This window comes from Bombyx mandarina, chromosome 04 (genome assembly GCF_030267445.1).
Source record: "Bombyx mandarina strain Sakado chromosome 04, ASM3026744v2".
Taxonomy (NCBI): Eukaryota; Metazoa; Arthropoda; class Insecta; order Lepidoptera; family Bombycidae; genus Bombyx; species Bombyx mandarina.
This window is the reverse complement of record NC_143211.1, coordinates 17,024,832-17,041,589: the sequence shown is the minus strand read 5'-3', so window position 1 is coordinate 17,041,589 and position 16,758 is coordinate 17,024,832. Positions and strand designations below refer to the sequence as shown.

The following is a 16,758-nucleotide window of genomic DNA, read 5'->3' as shown; positions in this document are numbered from 1 at the left end:
CTAAGAATTAAAAAAAAAGTATGTATGTACCTTAAAAAACTTTAACCTAAAAAAATATAAAAGTAATGCTAAATTCACAAGAAAATAATTTTAAATTACTTGCGCGCGCTAACATAAATCCGTACATGTCGATACATCTATACTAATATATAAATCTAGTGGTTTTTACGGATGTTCCGTTATAACTACTGAACCAAGCATCCGATTGACTTGAAACTTGCTATCCATGTAGAAAATACATGTACTTAATGAATAGGCTAATATTTATATGAGTATTGGACTCCCTAATAATAATAACAATAAATAATAATGTTAATTTTAAATGCCCAGCGAAGCGGGCGAGTACGGCTAGTAATACCTATAATCAAACTGCGCAATAGTCATAGTCATAGCCCGCGGTTCATACACATTAATAGAGTCGATTTATCGACGGTTCACCCTCAAACGGTTAAGGACCGCAGTGTATGTGTCGTAGACCTCGGAATCGGCCCAGAGACCTATTAGTGAATAACCAGCACAGCAACTTTTAGAACATAGTAGCGGACATTTCACTATAGAACTAAACCAACAAAAAACAATTTCATAATAACCATGTATTTTGAACCACTTTTTCACAAATCATTCATCTTTTATTAGTTAAGCCTACTCGCAATTTTATTTTTTTACATACAATACAAAACTGCATAAATACATTCCTATATAAAGCTTATATACTACATAATACTTTACATAATATACATCTTAACTATCAACGTACGATATACAAAGATCTAGACATCACAAAAAGTAGCTTTGTATCTCTTCGGTTTGTACAAACTTTATAATAACATAATATACAAACAAACCGTTATTATTATTATTATTTTATTGCCTTTGTAGGCAGACGAGCATACGGCCCACCTGATGGTGAGTGGTTACCGTCGCCCATGGACTTCAGCAATGCCAAGGGCAGAGCCAAGCCGCTGCCTACCGCAATTAATTTCGTGAAAGCACATTTAGTGCTTCAGATAAAAAACTGATGGATTTTACTGACTTCCGTATGGATGGTGCCATTAATCACGTAATTGCAATGATCCCCAACAATTGAATACGACCGCGACATAGCTATTGCCGTTTCGGAACTTAACATATTATTTATAGAGTTCAATTTTGTTATAACACACGATTTATCCTGAAGAATATACACACACGTTTGGAAACAACTGTACCTTTAAAGCCTTCGTCAAACAGAACGCGTACTTAGCGCCGCGTATTTAACGTCGCACTCTTCAAATTGACTAGATGAGTCCAACGCTCCTTGACGCAACGCATTCGCCAAATCATAGTGCCTTTCGATAGCAGTGTGAAAATTTAAAAGTATTAAGAAATCGAGTGATTCAGATGTGGCATTGTATAAGCATGGGTATTTTCTAACTATTTATATTATTTTTCCGGGCATTATCTAGTATTTTAATACACATTCACTCGGACGCTAAAATAAAATTTGTAAAAAATTACAACGCCTGACGTCAAAACGTCCTAACGCTTCGACAGAGCGCTACGTACTTATAGCGCGAGGGCTCTGTTTGACGGTATGTTACCATAAACACATCTCGGCGTCATAGCGCGGCGTCAGTTTAGAGCTCTGACGCGCGCGCGCGCTAACTACGCGTTCTGTTTGACGAAGGCTTAAGTACTTTTCGATCTCAAACTAATCTTGTTCCTATTAAAAATATTCACACCAACACAATATAAATAGTACGTATAAACTCCTTTCTTTCTGGAAAATATATATCGACGCTTGAAAGGCAAACGTGACTAAGCGACAATGCGTGAACTTTACAGTAGACTAATTAATTTAAAGTTCAAATACCTGAAAACAAAATTTATTTTTGCGAATCTAGCCGTAGTAGAATCTAGCTAGTAGCTGTAGGATTGAAATGATTTTAATAGACCTAGAAATATTTTTTTTTTGCGCATCGAATATGGTTATTGCCTATCATTTATGTACAAAGCAGTTATTGTCGCTTAGTCACGTTTGCCTTTCAAGCGTCGATATGGAAAGTACACCAATTTAGAAATGTATGTGAGCTTGATGGATAAATAATTTGTAAATTTCAAATGTGAAAAACACGTTACCAGGAATTAATACTAACATACTTCATAAAAAAAACATTAGTGTCCACAAAACATACGCAAACTATTCAAAAGATTTTTTGTCTTCAAACAAAAGATGTATGAATAAAGATCACGATCGCGGAAATAATGAAATGTCATTAAAAGTCTGTTTAAATTTCAGGCCTAAATTTAATTTTACATGGCCTTGAACCGCAGCATTATCAGCCCACTTGTGGGACGCGTCGCGGACATTTGGGACTCGAACCTACTACATTTCGACTTGAATGAATTTGGGTGAAGTGATATAAATTTTTTATTGCTAACCAAGCAATAGAAAAAAATATTTAAACACAAGAGTCATGATTTTTTCCATACAAATAAAATTGTTCTTGGAACTAATCCCGAACTAAATCCAATCTGCATATACGCATTAAAACTATCTCGGAGCGACATCGACGTGCAAACGACGCTTGCAGTACACGTAATAAATGCTAAAGGCAACTCAACAATTCGCTCTAACGACAAACGAACGAACCTAAACTTAATCTAAAAGTCAAATTACGATGTATGAAAAATATCACATTTTACAAAAAGTAATATATTTTTTATGCAAATAAATTAATATCGATGTCGCATTTAGGACAACCAATGTGAAGCCGGTTACGGGAGACAGGCTAAAATAACAACCGATTGTTCTCCCGTGATCGACGTAAAAGCGATTTTTGACAAAAATATAATAGATTCAAATTTATTTATGCTTTTCTAACCTTGTCTTAATCATTAATGAAACATTTATTATATTTTTTTATTGCCATATAAAAATTGCACGTGTATACCTATCGACAGCATGCTTCACATAAATAAATTGCCATGAAGAATGCCAATAGGTTGGCAGCTGTGAGCGCTCGTGAACATACATGTGAAAACAGCTGAAGGTATCTAGTTTATTACATGAATTGTGATTTCTTTTATGGTAAAAAATTAATTGAATTTTAATCCTAAAGCGATCACAGCGATAAATCAATTTAATTCATAGAATAGTCTCTCATTGAAGCGAAATACATTTCTAAGTATTTCCTAAAAGTTAACTTACAAATAATAACATCAATTTACATTATAATATATAATCAGAAAGTTAATGATTATCCGACATCGATTTATATCTAATCGATAGAACCGTCTGACGTTGAGACGAAATCACTTTCTAAGTTCTTCCTAAAATTTGGCTTACAAAAATAATATTTATTTTAATAAGGAAGTAATCGATTACATATATAAAATCGATTTATATTTAATCGATAAGCTTATATACTAAAATAAGTTACTTGTGTAAAGTTAAAACATATTGCTTGTTCATTTAACAGAAATCAAATAGAGATTTTCTCGTCTTAATTTTAATTAATTATGAACCAATTTTTTTTTAAACAGAATTCTTTTAAATCGTATAAACTATATACATATTTCCTAATAAGTTTATAATAAATAAATAAATTAAATAGTTTTATTTTATCTTTAAAAGGGGGTTAGCTTTGGAAATAACGTTATATAAACACGCATAGTATTACATATTTTGCTTACAATTACCAAAGTTCGCTAAATCATCTACACTACACGATATATAAGGCATCTGAATGTTTAAAGTCTTAATGAAGTTATTCAAGCGGTTCCGCTCACTAAACATACATATACGGCTAAACGTAGTCAATTTCCCTGCAAACAAAAATAATCAATAAAAAAAATACAAAACAATGTTACTAGTGTATAAATGAATGAATGATAATAGTTGATTTTTTTATCTTTGATTCCGATAATGAGTGAAGGAGTTTAAATTATTTAACAGATAACCAATATTCTGCGAGAAGATAAATATTATTTAATGTTCTAAACACAATACCTCAAAACTGTTTATTTTATTCGAAAATAGTTTAGAATGTATACAATATGTTAATTTAAAATTTATTATGAATGATTTTTTTTAAATTTATAAATTAAATTGGTTCTACTCAAAATCTAAAGTTATATTTTCAATTAATTTTACAAAATGTAACAGTTTTATAGAATCGTAGCCGCAGCACAGTCTGTCTGTGTTCCGGTTCTTCACCTCGCACGCATGGGCACGCGTTGTTTCATACTACAATTGAAGACATGAATGGACGAAGGGGATATGATACAATTTGTTAATTTTGAGAAAACGAGCAACAAATATTTGTTACTTGTACTTTTTCTTCTCATAACACAATCACATGCAATTTCTAAAAATAGCCCTTAAACCCGGAGTTTTAAGGTCTAATATGGTTTATATGCCCATAACACATTCAATCAATGTAAAAAGTCAATAACCTTAAAAATGATACTTAACCCCTTTGTCCACTCACGTCTTCAATTTATTTCAACTACGTTAAATAATAATTGTACGCAACACGAAGACGTCATAACGGATGCATGTTAAATGAATTGATTGAGACATAAAAACACACGCTGTATAAAGAATACGTTTAGCCGACAATTTAATAGAACAGTTACCAGATCCAGCAGTACATTGAGCTGGACGTACGTACTACACCGCCGCACCGTAAGCTAATAGACAAGCTATGCTACATTTACAAACTTAAGTCTTTTTATTCTTAGCATTTTTGGGCGTTTCAAAATACATTTTTATTTTTAATAATGAAAGACCGAATTTAATAACTCATTGCCTTTAAAATGTTCATTTGAAACGCCATAATACGTCTCTATATGCATTAGAAAGAGACAGTCGACTGCCTTGTAGAGCGTTGTCTTTGTCGCACGACACAGCTTTACAACAGCCACTCTTCGTATTCACTCTGCTCGCTCGCTCTTACGGTCCAAGAGCAAAGAGAAAGCGAGACGAAACACTTACTTCACTATGCACTTATTTCAACAATTCAAATAAAGTCCACACACGGTTCGTCTTCAAGCAGTGACGTAAGCAACGATTTCGTCCGGGCGTCATGTTGCAAAATATATTTAAGTAGGAAGTAGCATGAATCTAATGAAATTATTATTTTGGACGAATTGACTTCTTTGAGGTATTTTTCGTTAAAACTCGCGCTTTAAATGTGCCACCGTTATATTGATTGCAGACAAGTGAAGTTTTCTAAAAGATGTAGCGAAAATTAAAACCTTTAAAAACTTTAAAGTATAGCAACTAAGTTTTTTTTAGTTCACGGTAGCAAGTGACACTATGTATTAGTAGCCTCACAAATCGGCAGCACCAGCCTTGCACGTCCCTCCCGCGGAGGACCCGCGTGAGGTGCGGGAGACTGCGAACACTCAAGCTTTAAACGTGATTTCTAAACTTGTCTACTTTTAAGTTTATGCCAAACGCAAGTCACTCAACGATATCTCTTGTATAAAATGTCAGTTAATAATTTCAATTCGAACGCGGAGAGACTGCGCGCACATTGTGCCCACGCTAGTCGGTACGGAGTGCACATTTTAGAGCTCTTCAAGTTTGATCAGAAAAGGATTATTATTGATTCAATGTGGCTATTTTTTTAAATATTCACATCATTGAACAGCCCGTCACAACTCGGTACACCGCGCCATCTGTCGCTCGCCGCCCTCACTCCTACTAGTATAAGAGGATTTCAATCAGTTTGCACCGTTTTTTAATTCGATCAGATGTTCAACAATTATTAGAAGTTTGACACGTAAAATATCCTATCAGGCGTTATCACAAAAACTGTCCACAGAAATGATTGATAATGCTGATATACTAGAACGGGATGTGTAGCGCGGGCGGTTCTAGAGGCGGAAGAAGACGAACCGGTAGGCGTGGCGCTACCTGTTGAAGAACAGGTCGGGGCGGTAGTACACGTAGACGCCCAGCAGCGCCGCCGCCGCCGCCAGCAGCACCCCCCGCGCGCCCCGCAGCCGCGCCAGCGTGCGCCCCCCGCCCCGCGCACCGCCCCGCGCCGCCCCCCGCGCCGCGCGCCGCCGCCGCGACCGCTCCTCGTCGAGCCGCCGCTGCTCCTCCCTGCAACAGTACAGCGACGCCATGAGATCACTAAACGCACTAAATTAGGTACAGATTAGGTTTTAGGTATAGATTAACCAGTGAAACATCTTACAAGCAGGACTTTTTGGCGAGAAAGCAAACAGTGAAGTTGTGTGTTTTTTTTATTTTATCTATTTAATGTCTCTTCAGGTTTAAATGTGTAATAACTAACTTAACTGTTCAATATCTGTGAAAGTGCACAAATGTGGAAAAATTAAACAAAGCCGCTGAACGTAACTTCTCGGGATCCTCCAAAAATCCACTGAATTAGTCTCAATAAATTACCACAATTTTACTCTGAGATTATATTTCATCTCATATCATCTCAATTCATTTCATTTCATAATATAATATCATTTTTAATATAAAAAAGTTTTCATTAAAATTAAAATAAGACTTGATCTAAAAGTCTTAGTTACCAGGTCATTAAATCTCTTAAAAAACCTTCCAAGCAGACAGTCTCACACAAAGAATTCCATTGTGTGACCATGTTGCCAAAATTAAAAAATGAAATAAATATCATCAAGTCGAGGGGTCACGGCGAGACTGGAGACTACGAGATGCACCGATGGGTTAAGACCATAAAGAACAAAAATGTCTCTGAAATTAATTTTATTTAAGCACTCCTTTTTTATTAATTCGAAGAGATACTTTCCCAATCCACGTAAGTGTTAAGTCGAGCACGATATACTCACTCTTTCTGCTCGAGTGCGACCACCTCGTCCTCGAGGTCGAGGGGGTTGTTGTTCTCGTAGAGCTCCTGGGCAGTCACCAAGATGTCTTCGAAGGGCAAGTCATCCGGTAACTGAAACGTTCCATACCATAAACGAAATCCTCAAAAACAAATTATTCATTTCATTTCGATTGGGGCCTTAATCTTATTTCTGTAGAGTGCTGTTAGGTCGGGTCCATTTAACGTTAAGTCATTGTAGCTCACGAATGTGAGGCGAGCCGGAACTTAATGCATCTATATATATTACGTCACGTCATTTCGGATCCTCCCGATCCATTAACTGTGCTTTTAGGTACCTTAAGCACCGGTCGCCGTCCTCGTCACCGAAGTCTGTGGTCTTTTTACGAATAAATTAGTACATATTATTTGTCTTTAATATTATTTGTCTATAGTAGAGTGTTGGAAAATTTTGTGATTGTAGAACCATAATAATATTCAAACTTATAATTTGAACTAATTATAGTCGAATTTCGAGTGCTGGGGGACCACTAGTACAAATAAAATGAAAACAATATTTAAAAAATTATTAATTAGTGCGTCCGTCTCCTCGGTCCCCTCCGTTCCCGGGTACCAGCACACGAGAGGTCTGGCCGGATTCTGTTCGTACAAAATGTTTGTCATCTTGTGTGTATGTACTTGTTCTTGTCGCGCACGTGCTGCCCACAGTCGTCACACAGGAGAACGAGTGGTGGAGACGATTAATTTTATAAAAATAACATTTTTCTGACCTTTGACAGTAAACAATGCAGCATAGCCATGTCCAGTTCACATTCAAACACTTCATCGGCTCTGTAAAACAAAGAATATTATTATATTTTAATATTCATTAGATGAATCCGGCTATGGAATGAGCTCCCTTCCACAATGTTTCCCGAGCGCTGTGACATGTCTTTCTTCAAACGACCCTTGTGGAGAGTATTAAGCGGTAGGCAGCGGCTTGGCTCTGCCCCTGGCATTGCTGATGTCCATGGGCGACGGTAACCACTCACCATCAGGTGGGCCGTATGCTCGTCTGCATACAATGGCAATAAAAAAAAGTACATAAAATTGGTATATTTTTTTAGTTGTAAAAATAAAAACAACTTTGAAATTGTCTAAATTGAATATCGTGTATGGAGATTTTGTGAAAATGATTACTGTAAATTTCTTTAACAGATCACTAGGTACAAACTAAGCATATGGAGGGGGTGGGGGAACGGGAGTTGGGGGGAGGGTCGACGCGTACCTGCACAGCACGACGGCGGCGGTGACGTACACGGGGAAGAGCGGCGGCGCGCACAGGAAGTAGTCGTAGAGGCGCACGACGAGCGCGTACCGGCCCAGGCTGTGCCCGAACCACGTCAGGTACCACGGCAGCGCGAACATCGTGCCCACGCCCGCCCTGCGACGCATCGTACTATCAGTTATACCTGCTTGTTGACTTTGTAGACACAGTCGCCCGTAGTCGACACGGTACAATTAAACACAGTTTGAGCACGAGACCGACATGTTTTCTCGTATTGCTGTTATACAATGTGTCCGTGCACCAGACTCAATGGGGGTAAAAAATGGGCATTTTTAACGACAAAGCACTATCCCGATTTTCTCTTGGCCTCTCCATACTAGAATGGAGCATGGAGGGGCCAAGAGAAAATTGGGATAGTGATTTGTCGATAAAAATCCCCATATTTTACCCCCCTAAGTCTCCGACACTGGTGCACGGACACATTGTATGTAAAACAAAGCGGTCGCATGTACATAATTAGGAACCTATAACAATTACAATTTTAAATATTCAATATAAGCATTTTAAGCCGTGGATATCCGACTAACTCGGCTGATTTTGAAGTCGACTGTTCCACCGACGTTGGGAGGATCTACTGAGACGGGTAAATGAGTAGAGACAATTAAAAAGAAAGATATTTATGTTGTTAGAAATCCAACGTACTCTTCAAGTCTATTGGCCAGTTTGGTATTGGCTCTGCCCACGACTGGCAGCATGTAATTGAGCAGATGCTGCGTAGGCTGCATCGTGAGCTGCATGAAGGGCGCCAGCGGAGCCCCGGCGCCGTAGGACAGGCGGCACAACAGCGGGAACGAGGCGCGGTCCCCGCACACCAGGAGCAGGGTGATGGCCACGTCATGGTAACCCTGGAACCGGTAATAAATTTAATCAATGATCCAATCCAATATATCATTTTACGATTGATTCTTGCATCTTTAAGCGTGTTTTTTTTTGTAATTGGATATCAGATGCGTGCTTTATTCGGCTAATTATTAAATCATCCAAATCAATGCTCCCGTAACATATGATATGAAATGAATAATTGTCAATAAAAATGAAAAAAAAAAAAAAATATACTAATATTAAAAAAAAAACATGCTCGCTGAGTTTCTTGCCAGTTCTTCTCAGGACGGAGGCTAGTTTTTGTGAATTGGCGGTAGTTCTTTTTGACGTTCAACAGGTATGTATGTACCTTCATTTATGTTAATTTTTTCTTTTATTTGATTTGATTTGATATGTATATACCTAATGAATAGGTCTACACTCTATTCCAAGTACGAAGTCTCTTTTGACACTTCTTAGAACGTAGCTCTTCACGTTTCGCATAATTTGAAACAATAATCATTTTTTTTGTTCACTGTCGTAAACATCATTTAAAAAATACACCATCAATCTAAATCATTATACAATTAATTCACACACACAATAACATAATAATAACATCTGTCTCATGGGACTTCGTAATTGGAATAGAGTAGGTATAGGAACAAATTTTTCATCACACATATTTTTCCTACAGCCTCTATCTACGTAATACGTAGGTAATAATGAACGATTGTAGCCGATGTAACGCATTTAACGCTGTAAACTTTCATTTTAATTAAAAAAACAAAATCCTTAATACTTGTACCCCTATAATAATAATACCATTTATATTTGATTACACATAATTAACATCTTCAAATATTAGAAAAACCTCAATATTTTTTTAAATACAAATCACGATACATTTATTTAGTGCTAACTTTCGAATTTTGGCATCACTGATCGTAAAATGAAATGTGATTTAATTGAGTCAACTTGACCCGCGATGAGCCATCGAGGTGTGGCTGCTTCGTACAAAGTAACACCGCAGCTTCAGGCCCTGTGTCGTGATAGCAACGATCGATTGTAATCAAACGTCGGTAATAGAAGACCACTTTACAACAACGCTAACAACGCATTGTATCTGTCGACCGCAACGTGTGACTAATGAACTGATAACAATGTCTAACACTTTGTAAACATACGCTAATACATGTTATACAATAACATTAACTCGGTATAAATCTCGACAACAATAGCATAGGGATCAAATTTTTGCAATGTGAGATTTTTTTTCCCGACTTACAAACGAGCATATCGCCCACTTGATGGTAAATAGCCAAGTTCACGATTGGACATCAACAAAGGCGAGGAGACACATTATTTTGGGTCGCAACGTTTAGACATTAAACACAAATTAGGCGTCTTGAGTAGACATCTGGACTATAGCAAAAAAAAAAGTAATAATAAAAAGATATAAAAAAAAACTTGAGTTTGTTTCGCGGAGTACTGTCAGGAGCGTCGGTCTTCTTGGAGCCGATGGTAAAGTTTTTATTTTTACAATTATTAAGAAGTTTCAATGATATAGAAATTAATTATTTTTAATTTGAATTTGAAAATAATTGTATAACAAAAATCGTATAGTCACGTCGTATAGTCACGACCATTTATTTAGTCTACCTTAAACGCAAAAACTGCTTTTTGTATTAATTTTTCTCAATAGCATCTGATTCCCAAACCATTTTATAGCAGAAAATAACTGTCTACGTGGTACATATGTCGATCGTTTTTATTTTTGTACCGACAAGGGACTATGATTGTTCTTCAATGATATCTATTCCCATTAATGTTCTTGTTAGCATCGATTACTCTATTGTTTAATAAATACGGTTATCATTTAAGTGATTGTTCAAACTTGTATTGACATTCCAACTTTAACAAATATTGAAATTTGCAATTTTATAGCTCTTTTGTTTACAATCATAAACCACGAAGCGCTCTCTCAAACTGCAGAAATCGGACATACTTATAACATGTAGAATTTTTATTATTAACTAGCTGACCCGGCAAACTTCGTAGTGCCTCAATCGATAAATAAAAGACCTAAACTTTTGTATAAAATAAACTTAAAACAAAGAAACGGAATCCGTCCGACAAGGGGGACACATCAAAGGAAAAACAAATTTTTGATTTTTCTTTAATTCCGAGCATTTTCATATTTATCTAAACCTCTTAAACCTTCTCTGGATTTCTACAATTAATTCAAGAGCAAAATTAGCCAAATCGCTCCAGCCGTTCTCAAGTTTTAGCGAGACTAACGAACAGCAATTCATTTATATACATATATATATATCTATATACACTTGTACTTTACAGGGCAGCCAAACATACAGGCCACATGATCATGAGTGCTCATTGTCGCTGATGCTTATCAGCAACAAAGATCTTTCTTGAAGCCTCATTCATAGCACATACCAAAATTGCCCATCTGTATCTGATTTGCATGCGCAACTGGTGGGGACAATAATAATTGACAAACTGAAAACATACCTGGTAATATTTTAAATGTGGATATTTTATGATGACCCTGAGTATTAATACTGTCAGCTGGTCCTGAAGGGCCACTCTTTGTTCGTATGGAATGCCAGGAGGAAATCTTTTCAAAGACCTGTTCACATCTAGCACCACCTTAAAATTAATACATACTAGATATTAATAAATAATACATAATGGAAAGTCTGTAAGTGTTTATAGGATAGAGTGAACCATTCCTAAATAATAACATTATCAATATGTGTCTTGACATTAGTCTTTTATAAACTTTTTATTTTTAAATTAAGCTTTTCAGATTGCTTATTTTTTGATTAGGCCTTCTTGTAATGATTAAACTAAATATTACTTAGGAACATAGAAACACATACAATATAATTGTAAACATTTTAACTACACAAATGTGTTTTATTGTTTGTCTTTCCTGTTTGCTAGGTATTTTCAATTTAAATTTAAAATAAATTATGTATGTTATATTACATTAATAGTTTTAATGCAATGAGTTAATTGATATCAATGAGTACTTTATTTTATTTCTCAAGTCTGTCTTTTTTCTTAAGTCTACTAATTACCTGATTTTGAATTAACACTAAAGTGATAAATAACCATTTAGTTAGAAAATCCGAAAGAAATTTCTGAACATTTAATATAAAATTATGTGTTTAATGAATACAAAATAATGGGGTTTGGGTATCATAAAAAAATTAATATATAGTGTATTTAGCCAGTATCTAGATTTTTAGGTAATTTATTTTATAACTAATTAGATCATCAAGAAAAGCTCAAACTATTATCTAATCTTTGCTGGTAATATATAAAAGTGCAAGCTTTAAAGTTAATTTAGCAAGTGATAGGTGAGTTTATGAAACTTTAATAATATTCAGTCTCTTTTATTCATATGTAAATTAACCACTTTTTCCATATTTTCTGTCTTTTTTCTTTTCTATTAGGTATAATATCTAGACATAAGTAGCATTAGGTAAAGTGTGAGCTTATTAGTTGAATTTAAAGGGGTCACCACAGTTGTACTAGGTAAATTATATAACAAAACAAAGATATCTGTGAGTTACCTATAACTTTCAATTTTTATACTAATTCATCAAATAAAAATAAGCTTAGGATCTTTCAACTTTAGTTACATGAAATAATAATATGGTATACCTGGTTATATTCTGGATGCGTTGATAACTCATCCAATGATGGAGCTTCAGTCATTTCCTCTTTTGTAACACCAACAAGCAGAGGCCAAATTCTTCTTCTGTATTCATCTGTTTTAATTTTTTTATTATTATTATAAGTAATACTATTTACATTATTTCCTATTGCCTTCGCACTTTTCTGTTAACTGAGACTTTTTATTAGAATAGTCTAGTTTGCCCCTTAAATTATCTATATTATAAGCATGACACACTGCTGTGGATATGTGCTGTGTACTTCACTTCTTACAGTACATTTATAATTAATATCTAAAAGTACTCCAATACCTTACAACAGGACTAGTGCATTTGAAATGATAAACAGGCCTTTCTCTGTAATTCTGGGATATGAGAATATTCTGGACAAAGAATATTTTATGAATGATGTTAATGTATAAAAGTAGACAATTACCACTAAACCCAATGTTTTGATGCCTGAATTAAATCAAGCAATACTAAAACCAGCCAAAGTCTGTCGAATATCTTAATCAATCGTTGCTTAGCTGGACACTTTCTAAAATATGTAAATCCTTTTTTGCAAAGTACTCTCACCACAGATAAGTCCTCCTTTGCTTCTGGCTAGATTCTTCCATTTTTCCACATCAACAGAATCGACATCAGAGAGACATTCCTCAATCTCTTTTCTCTTTTCTACAATCTCGGGGTCTTCCTCCTCCGGCTCTGCTCATAACATGACACAACATAAACATTTGCACAACTTTCACTCGAGATTCAAACTTCTACTAAAAATACACAAATTTCAAATGAGAAAATAATTAAATTCTAAGGAACACATTCGAAGGATTAAACAAATAAATATAGTATAGTGCTGTAAATTGTTTACAATATGTATCATGTACCATTATCGAATTTTAATTCGGAGGGTGTCGAAATGACATCAATATTTTTCGTTTTATTCAAATTTGTCGGATGAATACTCTCTGCTGGTGAACATTCACCATTCATAACACTTTTATCTATAACTTCACTGTCTTTGTTATTGGATTCCATTACGAAAATATTATAAATTATTCGATCGTAAACACCATTTCACCATCCTCTTACTGCTTGCCTTCTAGACGATGATGCCAATTGACACTGACAGGGGCAGTCACTTGAAAATTGACAATTGACGTATAACGTTGTTTAATTTTTTCGACCAGAAAGGTAATGATTTCACTCCATACATTTCGTTTACATTTTAATTTTCTGTCACATGAAAAATAAAATGAGTCGAAAAATTATTTAAATGATACGTTGATTTCTTTGAAGTTAATTGTCGTTCAATTAAGTAAAACGAAATAAAATAGGATGAAATTAACTCTTAAGAAAATTGTGGTAATTTGTTCAGACTTTTGTGAACTTGGATTTTGTTTTATTTTCCCACACTTTTGCACATTCAGAGACGCTAAACGAGTAATAGACTACCGTTATTAGTGTTATTACACATTTGAATCTGAAGAAACATTAATTTAACAAAAAAAAACAATTACCACAATATTGTCAACAACCTCGCGTTCCCACCAAAAAACTGCTGATTTCTTAAAGTTTCATATCGTCACAAGCGATTAAAAAGTATTTTTATGAAGAACAAAATATTTTACTAGAGCTTAATTATAAAGCAGTGCTATGCGTTTCGGTTTGAAGGGTGGAGCAGCCGTTGTAACTATACTGTGACCTTAGAACTCATATCTTAAGGTGGGTGGCGGCATTTACGTTGTAGATGTCTATGGGCTCCAGTAACCACTGAACACCTGGTGGTTTGTGAGCTCGTCCACCCATCTAAGCATAAAAAAAAGGGTTGCATGATGTCAATAGTTATAAATATTTTATTAACATATATGAGTAGTAGGATTAACATTATAATAATATCTTAAAAAGTACCCCACGCCTTTTTACAATGAATTATTATCTATTTTTTAGTTGGGTTTTCTATAATAGCGTGCTTTTTAGTTTTTTTTTTCAAACTATTATTTATTTTTCATTTTTTTGTTTAAAAGTAACATTATTATGTACGAGTATCATAAATTACCTATTCATTAATAAACATTCAGGCAAATACAACAGTTGCTAAGTGAAAAAAAGAAGGCGCTCAAATGAATTTGTTGTTTTGACTGCCGAAAGTAAATAACGAGTCTAACTGTTTAAAATATTGAATTGTCGGAACTGAATCGGTTCTTGATAAGTATCCCAAGTTTCGAATTATTCCGACGTTTTGAAGGCGATTAAAATCACGGTTAAAGATTCCGTTACATACATACTAGCTTAAGTATGAAGCTAATAAAAGCGTATTAAAACTCGCACTAAGCACCCTGATCACAGCTCGAAACTTTCTCAATTTCGTCCAATATAAGATGGTCCTTTTTACCTCTACTCTCCGCATAAAGTAGGTACCTACCGAAGTCAGGTCTGTTGTCTGAAAATAGAATAATTTAATTGATTGGAATCGAATTTGAAGAATTGTAAACCGAGAAGTGAATATTTAGAACAATGCAATTTAGCAATTTATTGTTTACATCTACAAATACTACGGATAAATAAATTTCATAGAGAGTGTGGAATAAAAATATAATAAACTTTGTCATAAATCATATTGCTTTTTGTGTCATTTCAAAAATGTCATAAAACCATCTTGAATTTAAAACAAAACTTTGCAAAAAAAATTGTTTAAATTTAACCGATATGGATTTTACGTCTCAATTATCAAATGGTAAACGTATTACAAAAATTGAAGATATCATCGATATGCAAAAGGGTGAAGGGCATTTTAATGTACGGCAAGTCGCTTTTCATTTACCTCCAGAAAATGAACAGGTTTCATCTTCAGCCTGTACTGAAAAAAGTTTAGAATCTAGTATTTATAAATTGAAATGCAGAACTAGTAAAAAGAAAATTAAAAGAAGATTGAAACGCCGTAAGAGTCCACTGCCTGATGTTGTTTCTTGGCCAAGCGATTCAGATATAACCGTATTAAGAATGAAAAAGTGCTTGACCAACGATGCTCTGAAAAGAAATGATGGAAATCCTGGGGATGGTTTCCACCAACCAGATACTTCATCGATGGTTAATTTAGCCACACTAATAAAGCAGTCACAAACTCCTTCAAAGCATAGTATTAACATGGAAGAATATCTCCTACCGTTGACCTCTTGGGAAAAAGTAGATCAAGAAAACAAACCATGCGATTTAGAAAACGATAAAATTAATAATCCATTTAATCCGAAGCATGATTTAAAAATTTATAATGCTGCATGCAGTCGCATAGAAAATTCTGCAATTTTCTATTCTAATGAAAGCGCGGCAAATCGCACAAAATCAAAGATGGCAAAATTTTTGCGTCTGTACTTTTGTCCTTGTTGCACTTGTCTCTACAGAATGGAGAAAAATGATAAAATTAGGGAAGAGCATTCCATTTATTACGCACAATGTACATAATTTTTTAAATAATTGTACATATTTGGTGCAATAAAATAAGAATATGAATCTACTATTTTGGCGCCTGAATAACATACAATAAAACTGTGTACTTGAAGTTTTATAGTTTCTTTATATATTACCTGGTATTTTATAACAGAGTGACGACACAAGAAAGTGCAATCTGTATGTTAAAATATACCTTTGATGATGAGGATTGTCGCGTTGCCCAAAACGCGTCTTGTTTTAACGATTATTTTTACTCATCCGGTCGTAGCTGGAATAGGCCCTTAGGCTACCAGCAAATAGGTAGGGGAAAAAAAGATTATTTTAATATTATCTTTTTGTGTTGTGCCATATTTGTCTGTCAAGGCAGTATCGATGTCAATAAGTGATGATAGCTTTCAGCATCGCCTCGCCAAAACCCGCACCGATCTACTGAACGTGGAAGTAAGTTAAAGATAACACATCCCGGGTGGGATGCCGAAGCAGACATCTATGATTTAAAAGGCAGCGGTGTAAAACAGATCGTCGATCGTACGCCTCCCAGTAGCTTAACTTTATGATGGCAAGGTTGGCAAAATGCGACGGGCCCCTGGCACGACGGAGCCGCGAAAATAACGTAATTTATAAATTTTGTGTACTTAAAATCAACTAATTTACCATCCATCATTTGCCA

General features: G+C 35.0%; 2 protein-coding genes across 5 annotated transcripts; one reads left to right on the top strand and one right to left on the bottom strand.

The window, feature by feature from the left end:
- Positions 1–578: 578 nt before the first annotated feature.
- Positions 579–13,759, bottom strand: LOC114253161 (TBC1 domain family member 20). Of its 4 annotated transcripts, none has more exons than XM_089727193.1 (10): positions 13,526–13,759; positions 13,218–13,346; positions 12,631–12,737; positions 11,470–11,607; positions 8,779–8,981; positions 8,077–8,232; positions 7,580–7,640; positions 6,814–6,923; positions 5,888–6,097; positions 579–3,807 (listed from the first exon to the last, which is right to left on the bottom strand). In XM_089727193.1, the coding sequence occupies exons 1-9, from the start codon at positions 13,674–13,676 to the stop codon at positions 5,902–5,904; spliced, it is 1,251 nt and encodes a 416-aa protein (XP_089583319.1). In that variant the 5' UTR covers positions 13,677–13,759; the 3' UTR covers positions 579–3,807; positions 5,888–5,901. The 4 variants fall into 4 exon arrangements, with proteins under 4 accessions (XP_089583319.1, XP_089583318.1, XP_089583320.1 ...); XM_089727192.1 differs by having other exon boundaries at positions 5,906–6,097; XM_089727194.1 differs by having other exon boundaries at positions 5,906–6,097; positions 13,218–13,408; positions 13,526–13,662.
- Positions 13,760–15,347: 1,588 nt separating this feature from the next.
- LOC149503201 (uncharacterized) lies at positions 15,348–16,100 on the top strand. The gene has a single exon (XM_089740420.1). The coding sequence runs from the start codon at positions 15,348–15,350 to the stop codon at positions 16,098–16,100; it is 753 nt and encodes a 250-aa protein (XP_089596546.1).
- Positions 16,101–16,758: the final 658 nt, after the last annotated feature.